Source organism: Microcebus murinus, chromosome 14 (genome assembly GCF_040939455.1).
Source record: "Microcebus murinus isolate Inina chromosome 14, M.murinus_Inina_mat1.0, whole genome shotgun sequence".
Classification (NCBI taxonomy): domain Eukaryota; kingdom Metazoa; phylum Chordata; class Mammalia; order Primates; family Cheirogaleidae; genus Microcebus; species Microcebus murinus.
Window position 1 is genome coordinate 51,563,836 of NC_134117.1, and position 25,031 is coordinate 51,588,866.

The 25,031-nt window shown below is 36.3% G+C and overlaps 1 protein-coding gene across 6 annotated transcripts in view; it reads left to right on the forward strand.

Annotated features, from left to right (window-relative positions):
* Nucleotides 1–25,031, forward strand: part of DDX50 (DExD-box helicase 50) — a 34,243-nt gene that overhangs the window by 7,194 nt on the left and 2,018 nt on the right. For 5 of the 6 annotated variants that reach the window (XM_076010054.1, XM_076010055.1, XM_076010057.1 and 2 more), the window contains 12 exons: nt 1,323–1,398; nt 2,395–2,573; nt 4,179–4,296; nt 4,412–4,597; nt 5,087–5,232; nt 9,823–9,972; nt 14,957–15,118; nt 15,554–15,673; nt 16,748–16,821; nt 17,043–17,202; nt 21,096–21,230; nt 22,742–22,786. In XM_076010054.1, coding sequence (XP_075866169.1) covers nt 1,323–1,398; nt 2,395–2,573; nt 4,179–4,296; nt 4,412–4,597; nt 5,087–5,232; nt 9,823–9,972; nt 14,957–15,118; nt 15,554–15,673; nt 16,748–16,821; nt 17,043–17,202; nt 21,096–21,230; nt 22,742–22,786 — 1,551 coding nt within the window. The remainder of the gene's footprint in view (nt 1–1,322; nt 1,399–2,394; nt 2,574–4,178; nt 4,297–4,411; nt 4,598–5,086; nt 5,233–9,822; nt 9,973–14,956; nt 15,119–15,553; nt 15,674–16,747; nt 16,822–17,042; nt 17,203–21,095; nt 21,231–22,741; nt 22,787–25,031) is intronic. The other variant, XM_076010059.1, reaches the window with a different exon arrangement.

Sequence of the window (25,031 nt, forward strand, 5' to 3'; positions counted from 1 at the left end):
TGTGGTTTCTAAAATTTCTATAATGAAAGTATTACTTTTGTAATACATTTTTTTCTTTTAATCTTAAAAAGATAATAGCATTGAGATGTGTTTAAATGGCTTACAATTTAAATCTGAAATTATTTCTTTTATCTGGTTCCCAGTTTGAAAATTGCTGTTGCCTGTGGTTCTGAAACTACTTTCTTTAAACACATGGGTAACAAAGTTTACTGCGTAGACATATTGTCTTTGTTGTGTATACATATTGTCTAGTACACAAAGTTTTCAATAAATGTTAAATGATAACATCATGGTATCATGGTAACATATTGCATATATGTTAAAGAAGTCTTTAAGTTTATAGGTACTTTCCCCTATGTTAGTGACCTAAAAAAGAAAAGCTTTTTAGGCTGAGTGCAGTGGCTCACGCCTGTAATCCTAGCACTCTGGGAGGCCAAGGTGGGCATATTGCCCAAGGTCAGGAGTTTGAAACCAGCCTGAGCAAGAGCAAGACCCCATCTCTACTAAAAATAGAAATGAATTAATTAACCAACTAAAAATTTATATAGAAAAAATTAGCTGAGCATGGTGGAGCATGCCTGTAGTCCCACCTACTCAGGAGGCTGCGGCTGAAGGATCACTTGAGCCCAGGAGTCTGAGGTTGCTGTGAGCTAACCTGATGCACGTACTCACTCTAGCCTTGGCAACAAAGTGAGACTCTGTCTTAAAAAAAAAAAAAAAGAAATCTTTTTAAAGCCATGGAATAAATTTTTTAACTTTTAGATTTTGAAAAAGTATATTTTCCTTGTTACATAATTTAGCTTAGTTTATAGGCTTATGTTAATATTTATAATTAATATTGTCTATATAAGTATGGTTTAGATTATTAAATAACTTTTATAATATCTTAGTCAAATGGAGATATAAATTTATATAGTAGATGTATTTCTAAAGGGAGTTTTGTGAGTTAAACATTAAAAAATTTACTGTGGGAAAGTGTATTAAGTAAGCTTGCTATGTAAAGGGATACTTTTTTGAAATTAAAAGAATTTCCCACTAATTTTGCTTGTGAGTTAAGATATACAATTTTTGTAAGTACTAACTAAAGTTAATTTGGGTTGGTCCGAGTGCAGTGGTGTTTACAACTAATTGATCACAACCAGTTACAGATTCCTTTGTTCCTTCTCCACTCCCACTGCTCCACTTGACCAGCCTTAAAAAAAAAAAATTAAAAAAAAAAAAATAAAAAATAAAGTTAATTTGTTTAGTAAAATTAAAAATGGTAAATGAGGAAGAGTAGAATATAAACTGTATTATTTAAAACTTTGCTTTCATTTTGACAGACTTTAACACGTGAACAGAAAGAGGGAGCCTTCTCCAATTTTCCTATTTCTGAAGAAACTATAAAGCTTCTGAAAGGTACTGTGCATCTTAATGGATATGTAACTGAAAATCTACTAATAGGTTTTGTACAATTCTCGTGCCTTTTTTGACCAAAAAGAGAATATAAAAAGCATAGGTAAATAGCACTTTCTTAATTGCAGTTATTTCTACATCATTCTTTTAAGTATTCTGCTGTTTTTTAGCCTTAAGAATTATATGTATTTGCCAAAAGTTTAGACCAACTTTTTTTTTGAGACAGTCCCACTCTGAGTGCAGTCGTGTCATCCTAGCTCACTACAACCTCCAAGTCCTAGGCTCAAGTGATCCTCCTGCCTCGGTCTCTCAAGTACCTAGGACTACAGGTGTGCTGGACTGCAAGGCATGTGCCACCGCGCCTAGCTAGTTTTCCTGTTTTTTTGTAGACGTGGGGTCTCACTCTTGCTCAGACTGTTCTCGAACTCCTGACCTCAAACGATCCTCCTACCTCAACATCCCAACATCCTGAGTACTGGGATTATGACGTGAGCCACTGCACCTTGCCTTAGACTAGTTTTTTTAATAATTCCCTTTTTTGAGACAAAGGTTCTCATTCTGTCACCCACGCTAAAATGCAATGGCCCAGTCATAGCCCACTGTAATCTCAAACTCCTGGGTTCAAGTGATCCTCTTGCCTCAGTCTCCCAAGTAGCTGGGACTACAGGTACATGCCACCACACCTGGCTAATTTTTCTGTTTTTTATAGAAATGGTGTCTTGCTATGTTGCCTAGGCTAGTCTTGAACTCCTGGCCCCAAGTGATCCTCCAGCTTTGGGCTCCCAAGATGCTGGCATTAGATAGGCAAGATAGGCATTAGCCACTGCACTCAGTCCCATTTTTCTGTAATTCCTGTTTGCAGTAGGAATAATTGTAAATGTCATTAGATGATGTATCTTTAGGCAGACATTGAGGAATCAGGAATGTCATTTTCAGATGAATCTGTTTTTTCCTAATGCTAGTTTTAAGGAAATATTTTAATGAAATCTCATTTTACAGGTCGAGGGGTAACATATCTCTTTCCCATTCAAGTTAAGACCTTTGGTCCTGTATATGAAGGAAAAGATTTAATAGCTCAAGCACGGACAGGAACAGGAAAGACATTCTCTTTTGCCATCCCCTTGATTGAAAGACTCCAAAGAAATCAAGAAACAAGTAAAAAAAGCCGTTCACCAAAGGTAATCATTATAGGGAATAAAAGCTTTAAACATTAATGGAAAGCGAAAGAATTATACTCATTGAAAACTCAAGTACCTAAGCTCAAAGATAGAAAAGTCAGCCCTTTTTTGGCATAAAGCAAAAATATGTTGATTTTCACAGAAAGAAATTTCAAGTAAAGCTAAAGTGAAATAGTTATTGCATATGAATGTAATGTGTATAAATGCATAGATGTCTTTGATAACTTTGTATCATGAAGCCAGCAGGTCTTAATATAGTAGTTTTTAGGGTTAATATATTTAGTGACCCTTTTCTTCTCTTTTATTTAGTCCTTAGCTTTACTTTTAAACAAATGAATTTTCTAAAAAGGGGTTATTTAGTTCAGTAAATGTTCACTATCATTTATTTTACTGTCAGCTTCTTAAGAGTGTTACAGAAATGATATTGCTAGTTTCTGTATTATTGGGGTACTGGAGATCTGTCTTAATTTATAAATAGTAAAATCAGCTAACAAAGTGGACTAGTAAGATTGTAGCCTAAAATTTGACCTTTTTAGAAGCTGTGTGAACTTTAAGATTGGTAAAGTGAAGAAGAAAAAATTGGCATCATAATTTGAACATGTATATGACCAAAAGTAGTTTGTTCTTTGAAAGACTCCTAAGTGATATTACAGTATAAAAGCAAATTCATGTATATAAATGTAATTAAATGAAAGTAGTTTGTTCTTTGAAAGATTCCTAAGTGGTATAAAAGAAAATTCACATATATAAATATAATTAAATCATAATGGTCTTGGATCAGCTATCCCAAATCAGGTTGGCTGTGTTGGCTTACAGGATAAATGTTTTTTGGAGAGTTGTATTTCTTGGGTAAAATTAAGAAAGACTGCAAGTAATAGAGGTAGGACATAGTCTCAACAGTGCCTTCAAAAGCTTTTGTGCTAGAAAGATGTTACTGGAGAGTCTAGCGCCAATACTTCTTGCTTTTGGATCTTTGGTAAGACTTTTAACTTCTCTAAGTCATAGGTTCCTCATCTGTACAACTGGCATGGTAATGTTGCTCCATAAAGTTTTTGTAAGAATAAAATTAGATAATTCCTGTAAAGCATTAGTGCCTGGCACGTGGTGAACATTCATTCATTCGTTTAACAGGTATTTTTGAGTTTCTGTTCTGTTAACAGGCACTGTTTGAAGTGTAAGGAATATAGTAACCTAACTTGACATAAGTCCTTGCCTTGGTGTAGCTTACATTTTAGGAGGTGAGATAGATAGTCAGTGAATAAGTAAAATATAAATATCTTAGGTGGTATAAGTGCTGAGGAGAAACAACAAAGAGGGGAGGGGGATATGAATAGAGGCTTGGGAACCTTACTGAGAAAGTGACTTTTTAAGAGACCTGAAGGAAGTAAGGGAGAATATAGTAAATTTAAACTATTGTTCTTGTTATTTGTACTGTCTTTAAATACTTAAGAAATTAATATTGAGATTCCTAGTTTAAATGCACCTTTAAAAAGTCTTAGTTTGAATTTACATAAGTCTTTAGAAAAGTATCTTTTTTTTTTTAAATATATCTTCTCTATTCGACTTACTGAGTGATCTTTTTTGTTTTTTAAACCTCTTGCTTAGGTACTTGTTTTGGCTCCAACAAGGGAATTGGCAAACCAAGTAGCCAAAGACTTCAAAGATATTACTAGGAAACTCAGCGTGGCTTGTTTTTATGGTGGAACATCATATCAAAGCCAAAGTGAGTAACTATGTATGATGTAATACAAAGATGGTTTTGCTACTTAAGTCTAAAGAAATAGTGTGAAAGTATCTATTTGATTTTTACGTTTTATTGGCATTTCTCTCTTCTCCAGTTAATCATATTCGAAATGGTATTGACATCTTGGTTGGGACCCCTGGTCGTATCAAAGACCATCTGCAGAGTGGCCGATTGGATCTTTCTAAACTGCGCCACGTTGTGCTTGATGAAGTGGATCAGATGTTAGATTTAGGTTTTGCCGAACAAGTTGAAGATATTATTCACGAATCCTACAAAACTGGTACATCCTAATTCAAAATAAGCACATTAGCAATTATTCTTTGATTTTAAAAACTTATGAGTTTTTTATTTCATAATTGATATTACATTGTCCCTAGTATTCTAACAAAACTAAAGTTATTTGGTATTTGTTCTCTCATTTAGAAAGAAAATATTATAGCATACTTTTAACTATTTTCTTAGCTTTCTATGCTTTCTTCCATATATGATTTTTTATAGTCAGTAGTTAGATTTACTAACTCATTTTATTGATTTCTTTGTTCATTGTTCCTCCTTAAATTCTCACCTTCCTTCCGGGTTCAGTTCTCTTCATATTGTCCCCCAGGTTTGAAAGTTTAAAGTTTCAATAATTGCAATGAAGTCTGTATGTTAAAAATTCACCCCAAGTTTTGAATTTTTCTTTATTTCTTTGAAGCTTGGGGGGATTTTTAAGAGCTGGCTACATCATGGGATATTAAGAAAACATTTGAATTCTTTTTGTTTATTTAAGATTCTGAAGACAATCCTCAGACTTTACTTTTTTCTGCAACTTGCCCACAGTGGGTATACAAAGTTGCAAAAAAATACATGAAATCCAGATATGAACAGGTTGACCTTGTTGGAAAAATGACTCAAAAGGCTGCAACTACTGTGGAAGTAAGTAGCTTTCCAGCATGATAGATTTTAGCTTTTAGTTGGTATTTACTTTTGAAATTTGTTGAAGCTCAACTTAAGCATTGGGTACCTATTCAGGCCTAATCTTTCTTTTCTGCTCTTAGTCCATAAGATAACTATGTATTTTTATAGTCTGAGACTGAGGAGCAGAATAGAATAAATAGGGAAAAAAAGGTATGTGAACAGGCACATCCTGATAGTAGACATACAAGCAGCCATAGTGATAGACTTAAAGTATTTATTTATTTATTTATTTAAAGCAGCTCAAAGAAAGGCTTGTATTTCGAATGCAATAAAGAAGGTAATTCAGGCCAGGCGCGGTGGCTCATGCCTGTAATCCTAGCACTCTGGGAGGCTGAGGCAGGAGGATTGCTGAGCTCAGGAGTTCGAGACCAGCCTGAGCAAGAGCAAGACACTGTCTCTACTGAAAAAAATAGAAAGAAATTAACTGGACAACTGAAATATATATATAAAAAATTAGCTAGACATGGTGGTGCATGCCTGTAGTCCCAACTACCTGGGAGCTGGGACTTGCTTGAGGCAATAGGATTGCTTGAGCCCATAAGTTGGAGATTGCTGCGAGCTAGGCTGACACCACAGCACTCTAGCCCGGGCAACAGAGTGAGACTCTGTCTCAAAAAAAAAAAAAAAGAAAGAAAGAAAGAAAGTGATTCATATTGATTAGAAAAGAATAATGCTGGGATAATTTGTTAAAGCTTAGGTGAAAGAAGATCCTTATCCCATATCCATATCTTATACCATAAAAAATTTTTGAAAGATTCAAAAATTAAGCCATAAAATAAAGTAGATGTAGGTGAATAGTTATTTGATCTCAGGAAAGGGAACACTTTTTTAAACATAGAAGTCAGAAGAAGAATCCATAACGGAGAAGGCTGATAATTTTGACTTCATGAAAATTAAGCTAATAGTATGTTCCAAAAAAATTAAAGATAGTATTTATGACAGGTTTGTACCATATGTTACTTTTCCGTTTAATAGATGTGTATATGTGTGTGTGTGTAGGAAAAAATAGGGTTAGTGGACAATAATGATAGCTATAGAATACAATGTAGTGGTTAAAAAGAACGAATTAAGAGTGAGTTATAGGCCGGGTGCGGTGGCTCACGCCTGTAATCCTAGCACTCTGGGAGGCCGAGGCGGGCACATTGCTCAAGGTCAGGAGTTCAAAACCAGCCTGAGCAAGAGCGAGACCCCGTCTCTACTATAAATAGAAAGAAACTAATTGGCTAACTAATATGTATAGAAAAAATTAGCCGGGCATGGTGGCACGTGTCTGTAGTCCCAGCTACTTGGGAGGCTGAGGCAGCAGGATTGCTTGAGCCCACGAGTTTGAGGTTGCTGTGAGTTAGGCTGATGCCACGGCACTCACTCTAGCCTGGGCAACAAAGCGAGACTCTCTTACAAAAAAAAAAAAAAAGAGTGAGTTATTAAAACTAAATTGCAGAATGATATGTACAAAATCACTTTATTTTTTATTTTTTTTTTTTTTTGAGACAGAGTCTCACTTTGTTGCCCAGGCTAGAGTGAGTGCCGTGGCGTCAGCCTGGCTCACAGCAACCTCAATCTCCGGGGCTCAGCGATCCTACTGCCTCAGCCTCCCGAGTAGCTGGGACTACAGGCATGCGCCACCATGCCCGGCTAATTTTTTGTATATATATTTTTAGTTGGCCAATTAATTTATTTCTATTTTTGGTAGAGACGGGGTCTCGCTCAGGCTGGTTTCGAACTCCTGACCTTGAGCAATCCGCCCGCCTCGGCCTCCCAAAGTGCTAGGATTACAGGCGTGAGCCACCGCGCCCGGCCCAAAATCACTTTATTTAAAAAATTATACAAATAGTACTAGTTGGATTCTTTATGTATTTATATAAATGTACAAACATAGGTTGAAAGAATAAACATCAAATAATGATTACTTTAGAAAAGGGGACTGAAGCAGTGTAGAATGGTCAAAAGAAATGTTGTGTATTTTGTAATGGTTGAAAGTTTTACACTAAGAATGTAAAATGTATCAGTGGAAAAAAAAGTTATTGAGGACATTTTCAAATCTGTACAAAAATTGAGTAGCATAAGGAACATGATGTACCCATCACCAGGCTTTAATAGTGATCTTTTCTATATCCTAATACATTCTTCACCCCTGCTGAAGCAATCCCAGTCATCATTTCATCTTCATTTAATCATATATATATTTTAAATGATAAGTAAAGGCTCTTTTAAAAAATAATGAGTCATTATCACAGTAGAAGAAAAACAGTAATTGTTTGATATCCTTAAATATCTAGTGTGCACATTACCCTAGCTGCCTTTTTGTTTTTTAAAAAAAAAAGTTTGTTTAACTCTGGATCCAAATAAGATCCTTAACATTTCAACTGGTTGATATGTGTCGTACATATTTTTTAATCTACAAGTTCTTTTTCTTTGCAATTTTTTGTTGAAAAACTCATTATTTGTCTTACAAGTTTTCCCTAGTCTCAGTATTGCTTATTTGCATCCCTGTGGTGTTATTTAACATGTTTTGCTGCCTTCATTTTTGTTTGAGTTGATGGTGATTGTGGGCTGATCAGTTTCAGGTTTTTTTTCTTTGAGGTGGGGAAGAAGCAAGACTTTGTTGTAGGTCATACAAGTGATTCTTAGTTTTCTTTGTGCTTTTCTCTGCTTTTCAGGTATTCTGTAATTCATATATGTTACAGTTATTTTAAAAACAATTTTATTGAGATATATGTTAAAATGCACAGATTTAAAATATGCAATATAAGTTTTTCCCAACATTTTGTAGTAAAACTTTTCAAACATATAGGTTGGAAGAATTTTACAGTGTTCACTGCCATTTACATTCTACATTATGTTTTACTGTATTTCCTTTATTACATGTGTATCCATCTCTATATCCATCTTATTTTTGACTCATTTTAAATTGCAGAAATGAGTATAATTCCTTGTAAGTATTTTAGCATGCATATTTATAAGTAGAGCACAATATTTACAATTTTTTATTGAGGTAAAATTCATATAACTAAAACCAACCATTTAAAAGTATACAAGTCAGTGTCATCTAGTACATTTACAGTACAACCATCACTTCTATTTAGTTTCAAAACATTTTCTTCACCCCAAAAGGAAACCCCATAACCATTAAGCAGTTACTCCCCATTCCCTCCTTTCTTTAGCCCCTGTCAACCACCAATCTGCTTTCTGTCTCTATGGATATGCCTGTCTGGATATTTCATATACAGTCATGCGCCGCATAACGATGTTTTGGTCAACGATGGACCGCATATACGACGGTGGTCCCATAAGATTATAATGGAGCTGTCTTATACAGGTGTACTATTTTTTATCTTTTATACCATATTTTTACTGTATCTCCTCTATGTTTAGATATGTTTAGATACACAAATACTTACCATTGTGTTACAGTTGCCTACAGTATTCAGTACAGTAACATGCTGTACACATTTGTAGCCTAGGAGCAATAAGCCATACCATATAGCCTAGGTGCGTACGTAGTAGGCTATACCATCTAGGTGGTTTGTGTAAATATACTCTATGATCACGCAATGACAAAATCACCTAACCCCGTGTTTGTCAGAACATATTGCTGTCGTTAAGCAACGCGTGACTGTAAATGTAATCATATGATATGTGACTTTGTTTCTGGCTTCTTTCACTTAGCATGTTTTTGAGGTTCATCCATATAATATTGACAGTCTTTTAAGATAAGATTTATGTATAGTGAGGCCAGGCCTGGTGGCTCACACCTGTAAATCCCAGCACTTTGGGTGGCCTAGGCAGGAGGATCACTTGAGCCCAAGAGTTCAAGACCAGCCTGAGCAACATAGTGAGACCCTGTCTCTACAAAAAAATTTTAAAAAGTCAGTCTGATGTGTGGCATGTGCCTGTAGTCCCAGCTATGTGGGAGACTGAGGTAGGAGTATTGCTTGAGCCCAGGCGTCTCAGGCCTCAGTGAGCTATGGTGATTCCACTGTACTCCAGCCTGGGTGGATTTGTCTCAAAAAGAAAATTTATATACAATGAAATGCAAAATTTTAAGTGCACATTTGCCTAGTTTTGAAAAATCATACATGTGTTTTTAACCCAAACCCTTATAAGACAGTGAGTATTACCATCAACCCATGCTCCTCCTCAGTCATTTATCCCCATCCAGAGACAATCATTATTCTGATTTTTCTCTCACTATACATTAGTTTTCCCTATACTAGAACTTCATATAAATGGAATCATGCTACATGTACTCTTTTTCTCTAAGACTTTATTCACTGGGCGTGTATTTTGAGTTTCATCCAAGTTTTTTTGTGTATTGGTAGTTGGTTTCTTCAGTGCTGGATAGTATTCTGTTATTTGAATATATTATGATTTGTTTATCCTTTCACCTATTGACGGTCATTTGTATTTTGTTTTTAAATGGAATTGAGGAGAGTCTTTGTATACGTTTCCCAGGAAGGCTAATTCTTGACCTGATAGAAAAAATGTATAAGAGATACCTTAAATAATTTTAATGAAACAGATATTTGACATTTTCTTTCCTCAAAGCATTTGGCAATCCAGTGTCATTGGTCTCAGAGGCCAGCAGTTATTGGAGATGTCCTTCAAGTCTACAGTGGGTCTGAAGGGAGGGCTATTATTTTCTGCGAGACCAAGAAGAATGTAACTGAAATGGCTATGAATCCACACATAAAACAGGTAAGTGTTTTCTTTTTTTTTCTGTTTTTTCTCACTGGACCACCAGGGAGGTAAGTGTTTTCTTTTGCTTTCTCTAATTGAGATTATGGGGATGAATCACTGAACAAAAATCATATTGTCTTTTGTGGGCCAAATTTGATAGTCATTCTCAAAATTGGGTTTAATTCACAAAGAAGTTATAGTCAGTCTCCTACAACTTAAGTAAGGATAGGATTCTATCAGTTTTTGTCAGAATTATTTCAAGTCTTTGAAAATGTGATCTGGAAAATACAAAGGTTGAAAAAAATGAGTTTTTTTCTAGGCCAGGCGTGCTGGCTTGTGCCTGTATTCCAGCACTTTGGGAGGCCAAGGTAGTTAGCATTACTTGAGGCCAGGAGGTTGATACCAGCCTGGCAACATGGTGAGACCCCCATCTCTACCAATTAAAAAAAAAAAAGCTGGGTGTGGTGGCAAGCACCTGTAGTCCTACCTATTTGGGAGCCTATGGAGGATTGCTTGAGCCCCAGGAGTTGGAGGCTATAGTGAACTATGATTGGGCCTGGGCAACAGAATGAGACCCTGACTCAAAAACAAAAAAAAAATAAATTTCTGTGGGTAAGGGAGGGTAATATTGAATTGTGTAATAAAACTAATTACAAATATTTATTGAATGAATCAATCAGAATAGTAAATCCACGTGTCTTTTTTCTTTTCTTAAAAAACATATTATGAGGCTGGGCATGGTAGCTAACACCTATAATCCTAGCACTGTAGAGGCTGAGGCAGGAGGATTGCTTGAGCTCAGGAGTTTGAGACCAGCCTGAGCAAGAGCTAAAAATAGAAATTAGCTGGACAACTAAAAAAAAATAGAAAAAATTAGCTCGGCATGGTGGCGCATGCCTGTAGTCCTAGTTACTCAGAGGCTAAGGCAGGAGGATCGCTTGAGCCCAGGAGTTTGAGGTTGTTGTGAGCTAGGCTAATACCATGGCAGTTTAGCCCGGGCAACAGAGTGAGACTTTGTCTCACCAAAAAAAAAGACTGATGGTGTTATCAGTGGATATAAGCATCACAAAAAGAAAAAGAGCTAGATATTATATACCTTCATCTATGAATTAGTTTTGCCATAAATAAACAAACTTGAAAATTCAGGAAATACAGAAGACAGGCCAGGCGTGGTGGCTCACGCCTATAATCCTAGCACTATGGGAGGCTGAGACAGGAGGATCACTCAAGGTCAGGAGTTCAAAACCAGCCTGAGCAAGAGCAAGACCTCATCTTTATTAAAAATAGAAATTAATTGGCCAACTAAAAATATGTAGGAAAAATAAATAAATAAATCCCCAGTTTCCACGTAAAAACACAGGGCAACCACAAACAACATAGATGACAAATAAATGACAAGGTATTTTCATGATTTCTAAAACATTAGCAGGTAGATAAGGGTAAGACCTGTATGTATGTGGTAGAATGTGCTAGTTCTAAGTACAGATGCTCCCTGGAAAGCATATTCTCAAACAAATTGTTGAGAATAGCAGCTAAAACTGGGTGGATTTTTAGACACTCAAGGGTGATTGTGAGGAGCCAGAGGGAAGGTGTGTAGGAACTGGAGCAAGCTGGGCCCTATATAAACTTTCAAAAGTAACAGCCAGTGCTCCCATTCCTGGACAAAGCCCCATACTGAAGAGAAACTGCTGGGCCTAGAATCTAAACTAAGGATGCCAAGGGTAGCAGGATCAAAGAAAAGAGAAGATCCAGACAAAAGTGAAGGACATAGCTAGAGCTCAGAAAGTAGGAGACCTTTTTTTTTTAAAAGCTTTATTGAGATATAATTTACAGACTACATTTTTTTTTTTTGAGACAGAGTCTCACTTTGTTGCCCAGGCTAGAGTGCCATGGCATCAGCCTAGCTCACAGCAACCTCAAACTCCTGGGCTCAAGCAATCCTTCTGCCTCAGCCTCCCGAGTAGCTGGGACTACAGGCATGCACCACCATGCCCGGAGTGCTAGGGTGGGTTACAAGTGTGAGCCACCACGCTTGGCCTAATTTTAAAGTTAAGCTTTTAATGACTTTGTTTTGTCTGCTTTTTGTTGGAAAGCATTTGAATATTTGGTCACAGCATGGACATCTACAGTTTCAGTTGATCCTCTAGATGGGTATTAGTCATTTGTGACCTTAAGGGCATCTTCATTTGGGTTAGGTAGGAGAATGTAGATTCACAGCAATAAGTGGTTAAAAAGCAGGAAAGCATTTTTCAGGCATGTTGCCAAAGGTGTGAGTATTTTGCATTTTCTGTATTTCAATTGGATCTTTCTTAGCATCAGACAATGACTTTAAAATGTCATCTACTGGAAGCTCAATCAGTTCCATCTGTAGTTCTTTAGATATCTTGGTGGCATCAACTGTGTGAGGCTGAAATGCTAATTTGAGTGTGATGTCATGATTCTCAAAGTCAGTGAAGCTTTTTCATTGTATTGTCCATTAATAGGTCTATAATAGCTGTGTATTCTTCAAATGATTCACATATATCATCCTGTTCATTAATGACCTTTCCTAACTGGGGAAAATGTTCATCTGAAATTTCCTTTTGAAGAAGTGTTTTGAAAAAATAGCTTTTCTTGAAATGCATGCATTTTTTGCCACATATCATATATAGACTTAGTTTTACCTTTCAAAGAAATGCTCAAGGGTGGAGGTGGAAAAAAAAGAAATGTTCAAATCATTTTGATTTGACATGATATCACACAGAAATTTGGTATTCTTATAGAAATCTTCTTTCAATAATTGACATTGCTGATTCTATTCTTCATAAAATTTTACTGTATGTTCTCACAGTGATAAAATTTTGCTAACACTTGTCCCTGTGATAGCCAACACGCTTTAGAATGATAGGGGAAATCCACATGTTTAACTTCAGCATGTTATGAAACTGATGATGCTATGTTGCATTTGCACAACTACAGTTAACCATACTTATAACTTGTTGGAAAGTGTCACTTAAAATAGTAGCTTCAGCACAGATATTTTGTTAATGCAAGATACAGTGAAAAGACAGGAGAGCATCTGGATATGTTAATCCTTTTTTGTATCTGTGCAATAAACTCTTCATGTTTTCCTGTCACGGAAAGTACACGATCTGTATATGCACTCATTAAAATTATCAAATTCAGTCCAACTTCAGGACGTTTATCTTGAAAGTTGTTGAAGATAATCTATTCCCTGTGTTCTGTTTCCAAGAATGCCCAAAGCGAGTAACTCTTCATAGCAAAGAAAATCTTCTATTATGATCCAAATGAAGTATAAAACCTTTGCCAAGTCAGCAGTTGATTCATCCAAAGTGATTGTATAATATATATATATTTCCTTTTGAAGTATTTTAAAAATAAAATAAAAATATAAAAGACAAACAAAAATGTATTAATAAAAATAAAAGGATTTGTTCTGTAAAATTTCATTGCAGTCAAAAGGCCATACTTAAGGACCTAGAAGACCACGTGTGGCCTTAAGGCCGCAGGTTCTTCACCCCTGCCCTAGGTTTTATCTTGCCCTCCCTTTTTTTTTTTTCTTTTCTTCTTTTTTTGAGACAGAGTCTTCCTCTGTTGCCTGGGCTAGAGTGCTGTGGCATCAGCCTAGCTCACAGCAATCTCAAACTCCTGGGCTCAAGTGATCCTCCTGCCTTAGCCTTCTGAGTAGCTGGGACTACAGGTGTGTGCCACCAGGCCGGGCTAATTTTTTCTATCTAGTAGAGACTGAGTCTCTCTTTTGCTCAGGCTGGTCTCGAACTCCTGACCTCAGGGACCCCCTGCCTCGGCCTTCCAGAGTGCTGGGATTACAGGCCTGAGCGCTGGGCCTTATCTTGCCCTTTTCTAATGTAGTCTCTACATTGTAGCTGGAGTATTCCTTTTACAATGTTAATATGTTCATGATATTTTTCTGCTTACATTCATTTGTTCCAAATTGTCCTCAGGATAAAGTTAATATTCTTCTGCACCTGTAATGCTAGCACTTTGGGAGGCTTAGGTGGGAGGATTGCTTGAGGTCAGGAGTTTGTTTGAGACCCTCCTGAGCAAGAGCAATACTCTTGTCTCTACAAAAAAATAGAAAAATTAGCTGGACATGGTGGGGTGTGCCTGTAGTTTCAGCTACTTGGGAGGCTGAGGCCGGGAGATGGTTTGAACCCAGAAGTTTGAGGTTGGTTGCAGTGAGCTATGATGATGCCACAGCATTCTAGCTTGGATGACAGAGTGAGACCCTGTCTTTAAAAAAAAAAAAAAAAAAAAAAAAGCTGGGCATGGTGGTTCACACCTGTAATCCTAGCACTCTGAAGGCTGATGTGGGAGGATCGCTTGAGGTCAGGAATTCCAGACCAGCCAGAACAGGAGTGAGACTCCTGTCTCTACCAAAAATAGAAAAAATTAGCTAGGTGTCGTAGCACATGCCTGCAGTCCCAGGTACTTGGGAGGCTGAGGCAGAAGGATAGCTTGAGTCTAGGAGTTTATTTAGGGTTACATTGAGCTGTGATCATGCCATTGCACTCTTGCTGGAGCAAGAGAGTGAGACTCTCTCTTAAAAACAAACAAACAATTGCATCTACAGATGTGGATAAATAGCTAAAATATACTAAATTTATAAAGTAGGTTAGAAAATAGTACCTATATAGTATGACCCCATTTTTATAAATAAGTACAAAACTTACATAGTATATAGTAGTATTTGTGAGTACTGTAATAATGTGTGTGTATGTGTGTATTTTTAATAAAATCTGACAGAGTATCCTCTGAACTATAGCAGTGAATTATTTCTAAGAGGGTGGTATTAGGGAAGCTTTTCCATTTTGTGTTAAATATTTTCTGTAATGTTCGGTTTTTTTTATAGCAAGTATGCTCTGTTATAATTATCAGAAAACAAGATTTAAAAACAATGCAAAAAGGCATAGACTGGTGTTCCGGTGCTGTCAGTTGCAAATATGAGCTATATACTTCATTTTTTCCCCCTTTTTCCAAATAGAATGCCCAGTGTTTACATGGAGACATTGCACAATCACAAAGAGAAATTACACTGAAAGGCTTCAGAGAAGGTAGTTTTAAAGTTTTGGTGGCAACCAATGTGGCTGCCCGTGGTTTGGACATTCCTGAGGTTGACCTGGTGATCCAAAGTTCTCCTCCTCAGGTATGAAATGGGATTTGATTTGGGGAAAATAAGAGCAATTTTATAAATTCCCATTTTATTTACATGGTATTGCTTGGGATGTGAAAAGTATGTCATCTATTCTTGCTCTTAGCCATTTTTTGTTAGTGTGTTAAATTCATCAGAATCTGATACCATTACAAACGATTAACTTTATTGTTAGGATTTAGAAAAAAATCATGTAAAGAAATTGTAAAAAGTTGCCATATAAAGAACCCTAAGATGAAGTGGATCAAAAGTTTTTAAATCATATGCTCTTTACCCCAAAATTCACACATATAAATTCTTTGAGATGTTGAAAAGAGCAATAGGATTGAAATAAAAATGTTTTTATTATTAATATTAGCATTATTATTTGGGTGCTGGAGTGACTGGAATTGCCATATTTTTTTAATGTTTTACGTCTGTTATCTTTAGGATGTTGAGTCCTATATCCACCGCTCTGGACGCACAGGTAGAGCTGGCCGGACAGGGATTTGTATATGTTTTTATCAACCAAGAGAAAGAGGTCAACTAAGATATGTGGAACAAAAAGCAGTAAGTAGAGTTAAATTATTTTGGGCTTATTATCTAAATGATGCCTTAGAAAAGGGCTCTTTTTATATTTGTTCTTACAAGTAGGTCTTTATAACTTCTCAGTTTAAGCTGCATTTGAATGTGAAGCATGTGGAGATCTAAATTTATATTAGCTGCAAGACTTTTTTTTTAACACAGCTTTTATTGTGAAGACAGAAGAGCTGATTTTCTCATTTTTCCCTTGAATTTTTCCCTTGATCCTAAAATCAAAAGTGCATTGTGATTTCAGTCCAGCATTATAAATGGGTGGACATTGTAACATTGTCTTAGTGTAAGGCTGGGTGTAGTGACACACACCTGTAATCCTAGCACTCTGAGAAGCCGAGGAGGGAGGATTGCTTGAGGTCAGGAGTTCAAGACCAACCTGAGCAAGAGTGACACCCATCTCTACTAAAAATAGAAAAATTTAGGCAGGTATGGTGCCATGTGCCTGTAGTCCCAGCTACTCAGGAGGCTGAGGTAGGAGGATTGCTTGAACACAGGAGTTTGAGGTTGCTGTGAGCTAGGTTGACACTGTGGTGCTCTACCCTGGGCAACAGAGTGAGATTCTGTCACAAATAAACAAGACAAACATTGTCTTTGTTTAGTAGCTAAGATTATATTGAGTAATGGTGTAAGAGCCAGTTTATATAAGAAAGCGTACATTTTCTGTGGTCTGGGCTTTTTGTGGTAATTTACATTTTTTTCTTATTTTTATTGTGTATGTTTTTATATGCTCTTTCATATGCTTTGTAGAATGAGATGAGGTAATAAAGGAAAAAAAATTTGATAGATTTAAACAATGTCTTTTTCTTTTCTTTTGAATCAGCTCTGTTTTGCAAGTGAAATTCCATAATTGTTAACTGAAGGAATTCGAAAAAATTTTTTCTCTTTCCAAAGTTTGTAAATAATGATTTATTTAAAAAGCAGATCTTTTAATCTTGTAGGGCTTGGAAATCTTTAAGTCCTAGAAATGGAAATTCAACAAACTATATTAATTTAAAAATTAATTGTAAAGACTTCCATTTTTCTTTAATGTAATTCTTTTATTTTCAGGGAATTACTTTTAAACGTGTAGGTGTTCCTTCTACAATGGATTTAGTTAAATCTAAAAGCATGGATGCCATCAGGTATGCTTTCTGACCTTGCTGAATAATTTTTTCTTTTGTATTAGGCTGTTCATCTTTAAGCTCCCCTAGTTGAAATATCAGAAAATTTTAATCATCAATTTTATCAGCAGACAGTTATATTAAAATATGAAAATGTTACTCTTTCTTTTCCCATTCATTCTCCTATCTTTCATTTTTTCCTTGTATCTTGACCAAAAAAATTTACTATTTTTAAACCACAGGTCTCTGGCTTCTGTTTCTTATGCTGCTGTTGATTTTTTCCGACCATCAGCTCAGAGACTGATAGAAGAGAAAGGGGCAGTGGATGCGTTGGCTGCAGCATTAGCCCACATTTCTGGTGCATCGAACTTTGAACCACGATCTTTAATCACCTCTGATAAGGTAGAAATCTGTGAGAAAATTGTATGTGGTTGAGAAAAGGTTAAAATTGAACCATAGCAGATACTATATAGTAAATTACTGAGTATTGCATTTAAATCCTTCAATATATTCTGCTTTCTGTGCAGGAAAAAACTGTTACAGTATGAGAAATTGGTCTCCTTGTTTTCCTTCACCCCTTAACAAATACTTTTTTGACAGTCACTTCTTCCAAATTTTTAAATCTATGAAAAAATTGAAAGAATAATGTGATAAATAACCATATACCATCTACCTAGACTCAATAGCTGTTAATATTGTACTATATTTGCTTTATGTCTCTTCTTTTAACTTTTTTAAAATTTATTTTTATTTTCATTTTTTAATTGATAAGTAATAATTGTACATCTTTGGTGGGGTACATGGTGATGTTTTGATATATACAATGTATATAGTGATCAGATCAGGCTAATTAACATACCCAACTCAAACATTTATCATTTCTTTGTGTTAGGAACCATTCAATAGATTTCTTCTTGCTTTATATCTTTATATGTATATACTTTTTCTTGCTGAACCATTTGAAAGTAAGTTGAAAGATAGTATCATCCCTAAATATTTCAACATGCATCCTCTGAAAATAAGGATAGTCTCCTACATAATCATAATACCATAATCTTATCTATGAGAATTAATAAGTCAGTATCATTATATAATATTTAGTCGATATTCAGATTTTTCCTCATTATCCCAGAAATGTCTGTCTGTGTATCTGGAAAGAAGTATAGGAAATCCTCACTTTGTACAGAACTTTGTTAACTGAAACTTACATACCAGAACCTATTCTTCATTTTATAAGTTGCCTTGGAACCATGCGAAGTGAGAAATAGACTATAGAGTTAACACAGTAGCATGCAGAGTAAGGACTGCCTGTATGTGTGGAGGGGTGTGTGTAACACCATCTGACCTGGCCCATTGCCAGGTTGGTATCAGATGTCAAAACATATCATACCAGAGCTTCTGGGTGCAAGTAGTTCAAAGATTTATTACTAATTCAGGTAAAAGTGAGGGGAGTCCCAGGGTGAGGGGACCTGTCAATAAAAGACCTCTCTTATGTGTGAGTGTAGAGAGAGCAAGCAAGCCTAGTCCTTTGGACATCTATAAGATGAGAGCCTGCTGGCAGGATTTTGGGATAATGATAGGGTAGACTAATTTTGGGCAGCCCATTTGGCAGAGAAGAGGGAATAAGAGCCAAGGTAGGTTAACTTGCATATGACTTATTTGATATAGCACAAATTAGTGCATTGGGGCATCTGATGGTTTCCACCTGGCATGTATTAATAGTTCAGCCAAATGGCATTTTGCTGGGAGTGACTTATGGGGCCCAAGTCTGTTTCTTCTCTGTCTGTCTGTCTGTCTGTCTCTCTCTCTCTCTCTCTCTCTCTATATATATATATATATACACACACGTATATGTACATATACGTGTGTGTATATATCTATACACACACCCCTACCTGTGTGTATATATCTTTTTTAAAGATCAGGATTCAGCCAGGTGTGGTGGCTCACACCTGGAATCTCAGTACTTTCAGGGGCTGAGGCAGGAGGATCGCTTGGGGCCAGGAGTTGTAAGACCAGCCTGGACAACATAGCGAGACCCTGTCTCTACAAAAAATAAAATTATTAGCTGAGTTTCTTGGTGCATGCACCTGTAGTTCTCGATACTAGGGAGGCTGAGGCAGGAGGAGGATCATCTGAGCCCAGAAGTTTGAGGCTGCAGTGAGCTAGGATCATGCCACTGCACTCCAGCCTGGGTGACAGAGTGAGACTGTCTGTTAAAAAAAATAAAAGTCAAGATCCAGTTAAGGTTCTTATGTTACATTTGGTTATTATGTCACTGTCCTTTTTGGCGGGGGGGGGGGGGGGGGGCGCAAGTTCTCACTACTTGTGCTGGTCTTCTTAAACTCCTAGGCCCAAGTGGTCCCTCTGCCCCAGCCTCCTAAGTAGATTAGACTACAGGAATGTACCACCATGCCTGGCTTATTAAAAAAAATTTGGTGGGGGTGGGGAGGATAGGGTCTTGCTCTGTTGCCCAGACTGGTCTTGAACTCCTGTCCTCAAGCCATCTTCCTGCCTCAGCCTCCTGAGTACTTGAGATTTACAGGCATAAGCCACCATGCCCGCCAGCTATTATGTCTCTTTAGTCTCTTTTACTCCGGAACTGTTTGCCCATTTTTTTTAGTTTTTATGACATTGATTTTGTCAAGGGTCTAGGTCAGTTGTCTGGTAGAATATCCTACCTTCTGGATTTGTCTGAATTCTTCATGCATCATTTAACTTTTGTCTTTATCTAGAGTCTTTCCTGTAAACTAGAAGTTTAATGACAGAGCTTGATTTTATATTCAGGTTAAACATTTTTGGTAAGAGTACTTTATAGGTAATATCGTGTACCTCATACTGCATCGTATTGGGAGGTATATAATATCAGATTGTTCCAGTACTAGTTAGTAATACTTAGTTTGATCATTTGTTTAAGATGGAAACTGCCATGTATTCCCATTGTAATGGTATGTTGTACTCTGTGTAATTAGTAATCTGTGGGGTGATACTTTAGCAACAAGCAAATATCCTATCCCTAATAATCTACCAAGTACTTCTTAAGACAGTATTGAAAACATATTTCTTAAGAAGTTATTAAGATAGAATTTTAGAGCTAAGAAATACCTAAAAGGTCATTTAATCCCAGCCCTTATCCAATGAAAGAATCCCTCTTTGGCAGATGGATCATCTAACCTGATTAAGTATTTTAGAAACAGGGTTTTAGTGGTTTGAAATTTCTTTTATGGATTAAACCAAAATTCAAAGTCTTTATCACAAATGTCTTACAGTGAATGTCCCACAGGGTCTTCCTTTTGCTACCTTATATCTTATCACTCTCCCCCTATTTGTTTCAGCCACCCTAACCTCCTTGGTGTTCCTCAAACATAAACCTACTCCTCTTTGCAATTTCTTTTAGTGTTGGGAATGTTCTCCTCTAATAACCATGTGGCTTCCTCCTTCACTTCATTCTGATCTCTGCTCAAATATCGCCATATTAGAGAGGTCTTTCCTGATCACTCTAAAGTAGCTTACTCCTCCTTCTACTCTCCTAACCAAGTACTAACCAGGCCCAACTCTGCTTAGCTTCCAAGATCAGACGAGATTGGGCACATTCAGAATGATATGGCTATAGACACTCCCTCTACTCTCTATTCTTAGCCCCGCTTTATTTCTCTTCATGAAACTTATTATAATACCATCTGACATTTTATGTATTTGCTTGTTTACTATCTTCCCACCCCTCAGCCATCCCATAGAATGTAACCTCCATGAGAGAAAAGACTATTTACTACTGTATCTTTAGCACCTAGTAGAGTCTTTGGCACATACATAGGGGGTACTCAATAAATATTTGTTACGTGAATGCCTCCTTGTATCTTCCTCATGTTTTTCTGTCAGTGAAGTTTTACAGAACAAGTAATTTTTGCTTCTGAATAGTCCTTCAAAAGTTTAAAGAGGTTTATGTCATCTTGTAAGTTTTTCCATTCCAAACTAACTTTGTCTTTCAGTATTTCCTTAATTCTTTATTACCTTGTTATTTTTCTCCAGTGTTCTGATTTAATTCTCTCTTAAAGCATGATGGTTGTAATTAAATATAATCTTTATAGTAATGCATAAAAGAATAGTATTTTCAGTGATCTGTAAATATTAGTCTTCTATTAATACAATTTCAAAGAAGTTGTTTTAGCAACCATGTAATACTGTTGGCTCATAAGAAATGCACAGTTAAGTCATGAAGGGCTATAGAATTAGAACTTCATTGTCCTGCTGCCACTGATATTTTTCCAAATATAATATATCTTTTATTCCTTAAGGGGTTTGTGACCATGACTCTGGAAAGCCTAGAGGAAATACAGGATGTCAGCTGTGCTTGGAAAGAACTTAACAGAAAGCTGAGTAGTAATGCTGTGTCCCAGATTACCAGAATGTGCCTCCTAAAAGGAAATATGGTAGGTTTTTCTGGACAATTAAAAAGCTTTTTAATCAACCATCACGGATGTTTGTAAAGACTAGCAAATAATGTTCTTTTTTTTTTAAAGTCCTAATAAGATGAATAATACTGTTTTCTCTTTGTGTTAGTTTGTTTCCAGTTATAAATTTGGGGAGTTTTATATATAACTCAGAGCTGTAAGTCATTCTGCTTAGTTTTTTTTTTTTTTTTTTTTTTTTTTGAGACAGAGTCTCACTTTGTTGCCCAGGCTAGAGTCAGTGCCATGGCGTCAGCCTAGCTCACAGCAACCTCAAACTAACTCCTGGGCTCAAGCAATCCTGCCTCAGCCTCCCGAGTAGCTGGGACTACAGGCATGCGCCACCATGCCCAGCTAATTTTTTCTATATATATGTTAGTTGGCCAATTAATATGTTTCTATTTATAGTAGAGACGGGGTCTCGCTCTTGCCCAGGGTAGTTTCAAACTCCTGACCTCGAGCAATCCGCCCGCCTTGGCCTCCCAGAGTGCTAGGATTACAGGCGTGAGCCACTACGCCCAGCCAATTCTGCTTAGTTTTAACTAATACCTAAGTTATCTAAGTTTCTGCTCTTGTATACATATTATGTGGGGTTGTGTGTGTTTATTCTTTAAGACTACATAACTCATGTTTGCAACATTAAACAGCTCTAAAACTTAGAGAACATACTATATTGGTTTTTAAGTGGCCTGTTCCTGGCTATTAATAAGGATAATTATATGAATTAAATAAGTATTTTAATACATTTATATAGCAAAATTAAGACTCGGTAATCTTAGTGGTTCTGATTTCTTCTAATGGTTTTGTGAAGATATTTTATTCATCTAACTTTACTACATAGGTTGATTCTAGATTGGAATTTATTAGCTAGATTGTTTATTGGAAATAATCCTCTCTCTCAAAGTTTAATATTACTTCCCTTCAAAAAAGATTTGAGGCAAGTATGAGAAAATATACACATTCAGAAAAATTGTAGAGTGGGGGAGGAAAATATAACAAGATCAATAGGCAAACTAGTTGCTGTACTTTAGTACTAAATTAACTTTCAATTTATTGGCAACCAAGACCAAAGAGAAAACTTCTTGGGTTGTATCAGTCTCATTATCTGATAAACATTGTAGCTCTTCAGTAATAAACTTTCTGGCATTTAATTTTCAAAGGAATCTATTAGAAGGATCATTTTACAAGGGACATATCACAACAGTATAGTGTCTACAAACACTTGTAGAGAATGCTCTAGATTTTTATAAGTAATAATAGCTTCTTTTTAGATATTATGTTTAGTTACTTTTCATATTTAGAGAATATATTAAGCAGCCAGTCTCTGTCATTCATGATATATACTGTGTTATCTATTTTGGTCCCTCTAAGCAATCATGGGCCAAATCTAATCTTTTTTTTAAAAAGCTAATATAAGATTATCAGCAAATACAAGTTTATTAGTAAAAAAATCAATTCACATGCATCTAAATAAAAATTTTTTTTTCTTTTAGGGTGTTTGCTTTGATGTTCCCACAGCTGAGTCAGAAAGGTTACAGGTATTTTAAAAATTGTATTTGTTAAACATTTGAGAGTGTTTCTCTAATAGGGATTTTTTTGAAAAATATAGTCACAGTATTATTATCATGCCTAAGTCAATATAAAATATCCAATGTGAATGTGTTTCAATTTAAAATTTTTTAGTTATAAATAATTTCAAACATATTTAAAAAATAATAGACTTGCATAATGGACCCCCCATGTACCCATCACCCAGCTTCAGTAACTATCAATTCATGGCAAGCTTTGTTTCATCTTAACTTCATTTACTTCTCCACTTCTGTATTCTTTTAAACCAAATTCTAAGTAGTCTATCATTTCAACCATAAATATTTCCACATATCTAAGTATAAAGAATTTTATTTTATTATTTTTTTAGAAACAGGGTCTTACTCTTTTGCCCAGGCTGGAGTGCAGTGGCACAGTCATACCTCACTGTAGCTTCAACCTCCTGGGCTCAAGTGATTCTCCCACCTCAGTCTCCTGAGTAGCTGAGACTGCAGGCGTGTGCTATCATACCTGGTTAATTTCTTAAATATAGCGAACTTTAAAAAAGACATAATCACAATACCATAATTAAACTCCCCCAAATAATGATTGTTTAATATAATCCAATTTTGTGTTTAAATTTCTCTCATTATAGTCTAAATATTTTTTAATATAAGATCCACAATGCTCAACATTGTAATGTGATATTTCTTTTTTTTTTTTTTTGGAGACAGAGTCTCGCTTTGTTGCCCAGGCTAGAGTGAGTGCCGTGGCGTTAGCTCACAGCAACCTCAAACTCCTGGGCTCAAGCGATCCTTCTGCCTCAGCCTCCCGAGTAGCTGGGACTACAGGCATGCACCACCATGCCCGGCTAATTTTTTTCTATATATATTAGTTGGCCAATTAATTTCTTTCTATTTATAGTAGAGACAGAGTCTCGCTCTTGCTCAGGCTGGTTTCGAACTCCTGACCTTGAGCAATCCACCTGCCTTGGTCTCCCAGAGTGCTAGGATTACAGGCGTGAGCCACCGTGCCTGGCCTAATGTGATGTTTCTTATCTCTTTTAATCTAGGGTTCTCCTTTCTCACTCTCTTTTTAAAAAATTTCTTTGTATTTTATCTGTTAAAGAGGTTGTCCCCTAGATTCCCATAGTGAAGAATTTGTCTGTTACATCTCTGTGCATATTTGTATATGTATTTTGAAATAAGAGTGGGACTATTCTGTTTTTAAAATCTTTGTAAAAATTGAGAATATATTGAGGACACATTTCTGTGTCAACTATGCAGTTACCTTGGTTTTTTTTTTTTTTAAGGAGACAGGCCTCACTATATATGTTGCCCAGGTTGGAGTATGGTGGCTATTCACAGGAATGAGCACAATCAACTATAGCCTAGAACTGCTGGGCTCAGGTGATCCTCCTGCCTCAGTCTCCCCAATAGCTAGTACTACAGGTGCTCACCACTATGCCCAGCTGGTTACTTATTTTTTTTTATTTTTATTATTTTTTGAGAGAGGGTCTTGCTCTGTTGCCCAGGCTGGAGTGCAGTGGCATAATCATAGCTCACTGCAGCCTCAAACTCTGGGGCTCAGGTGATCTTCCTGCCTCAACCTCTTAAGTAGCTGGGACTATAGGCACACATTAAGGTTAATTTTAATGACTCCCTAGCATTTAGCCATATGGGGTGGCTAATTTTCTTAACCAATGTCCTATTTTCTGAAATTTATATTATTTATATATATAATATATATATTATTTATTTACTTACATATACATACATACATACCGTCTCACTTTGTTGCCCAGGCTAGAGTGAGTGCCTTGGCGTCAGCCTAGTTCATAGCAACCTCAAACTCCTGGGCTCAAGCAATCCTTCTGCCTCAGCCTCCTGAGTAGCTGGGACTACAGGCATGCGCCACCATGCCCAGCTAATTTTTTCTATATATATTAGTTGGCCAATTAATTTCTTTCTATTTATAGTAGAGACAGAGTGTCGCTTTAGCTCAAGCTGGTTTTGAACTCCTGACCTCAAGCAATCCGCCCACCTCGGCCTCCCAGAGTGCTAGGATTACAGGCGTGAGCCACCATGCCCGGCCTATTTATATATATTATATAAACAGTACTGCTCTGAACATTGGTATAGGTACTTCTTCATGCATTGCCATGTTAATCTCTTTAAGATGAATTTTTAAGAGTGACTGCCTGGCCAAAAGTTTTGTGCCTTTTTTTTTTTTTTTTTTGTCTGTGTTTTAACTTTA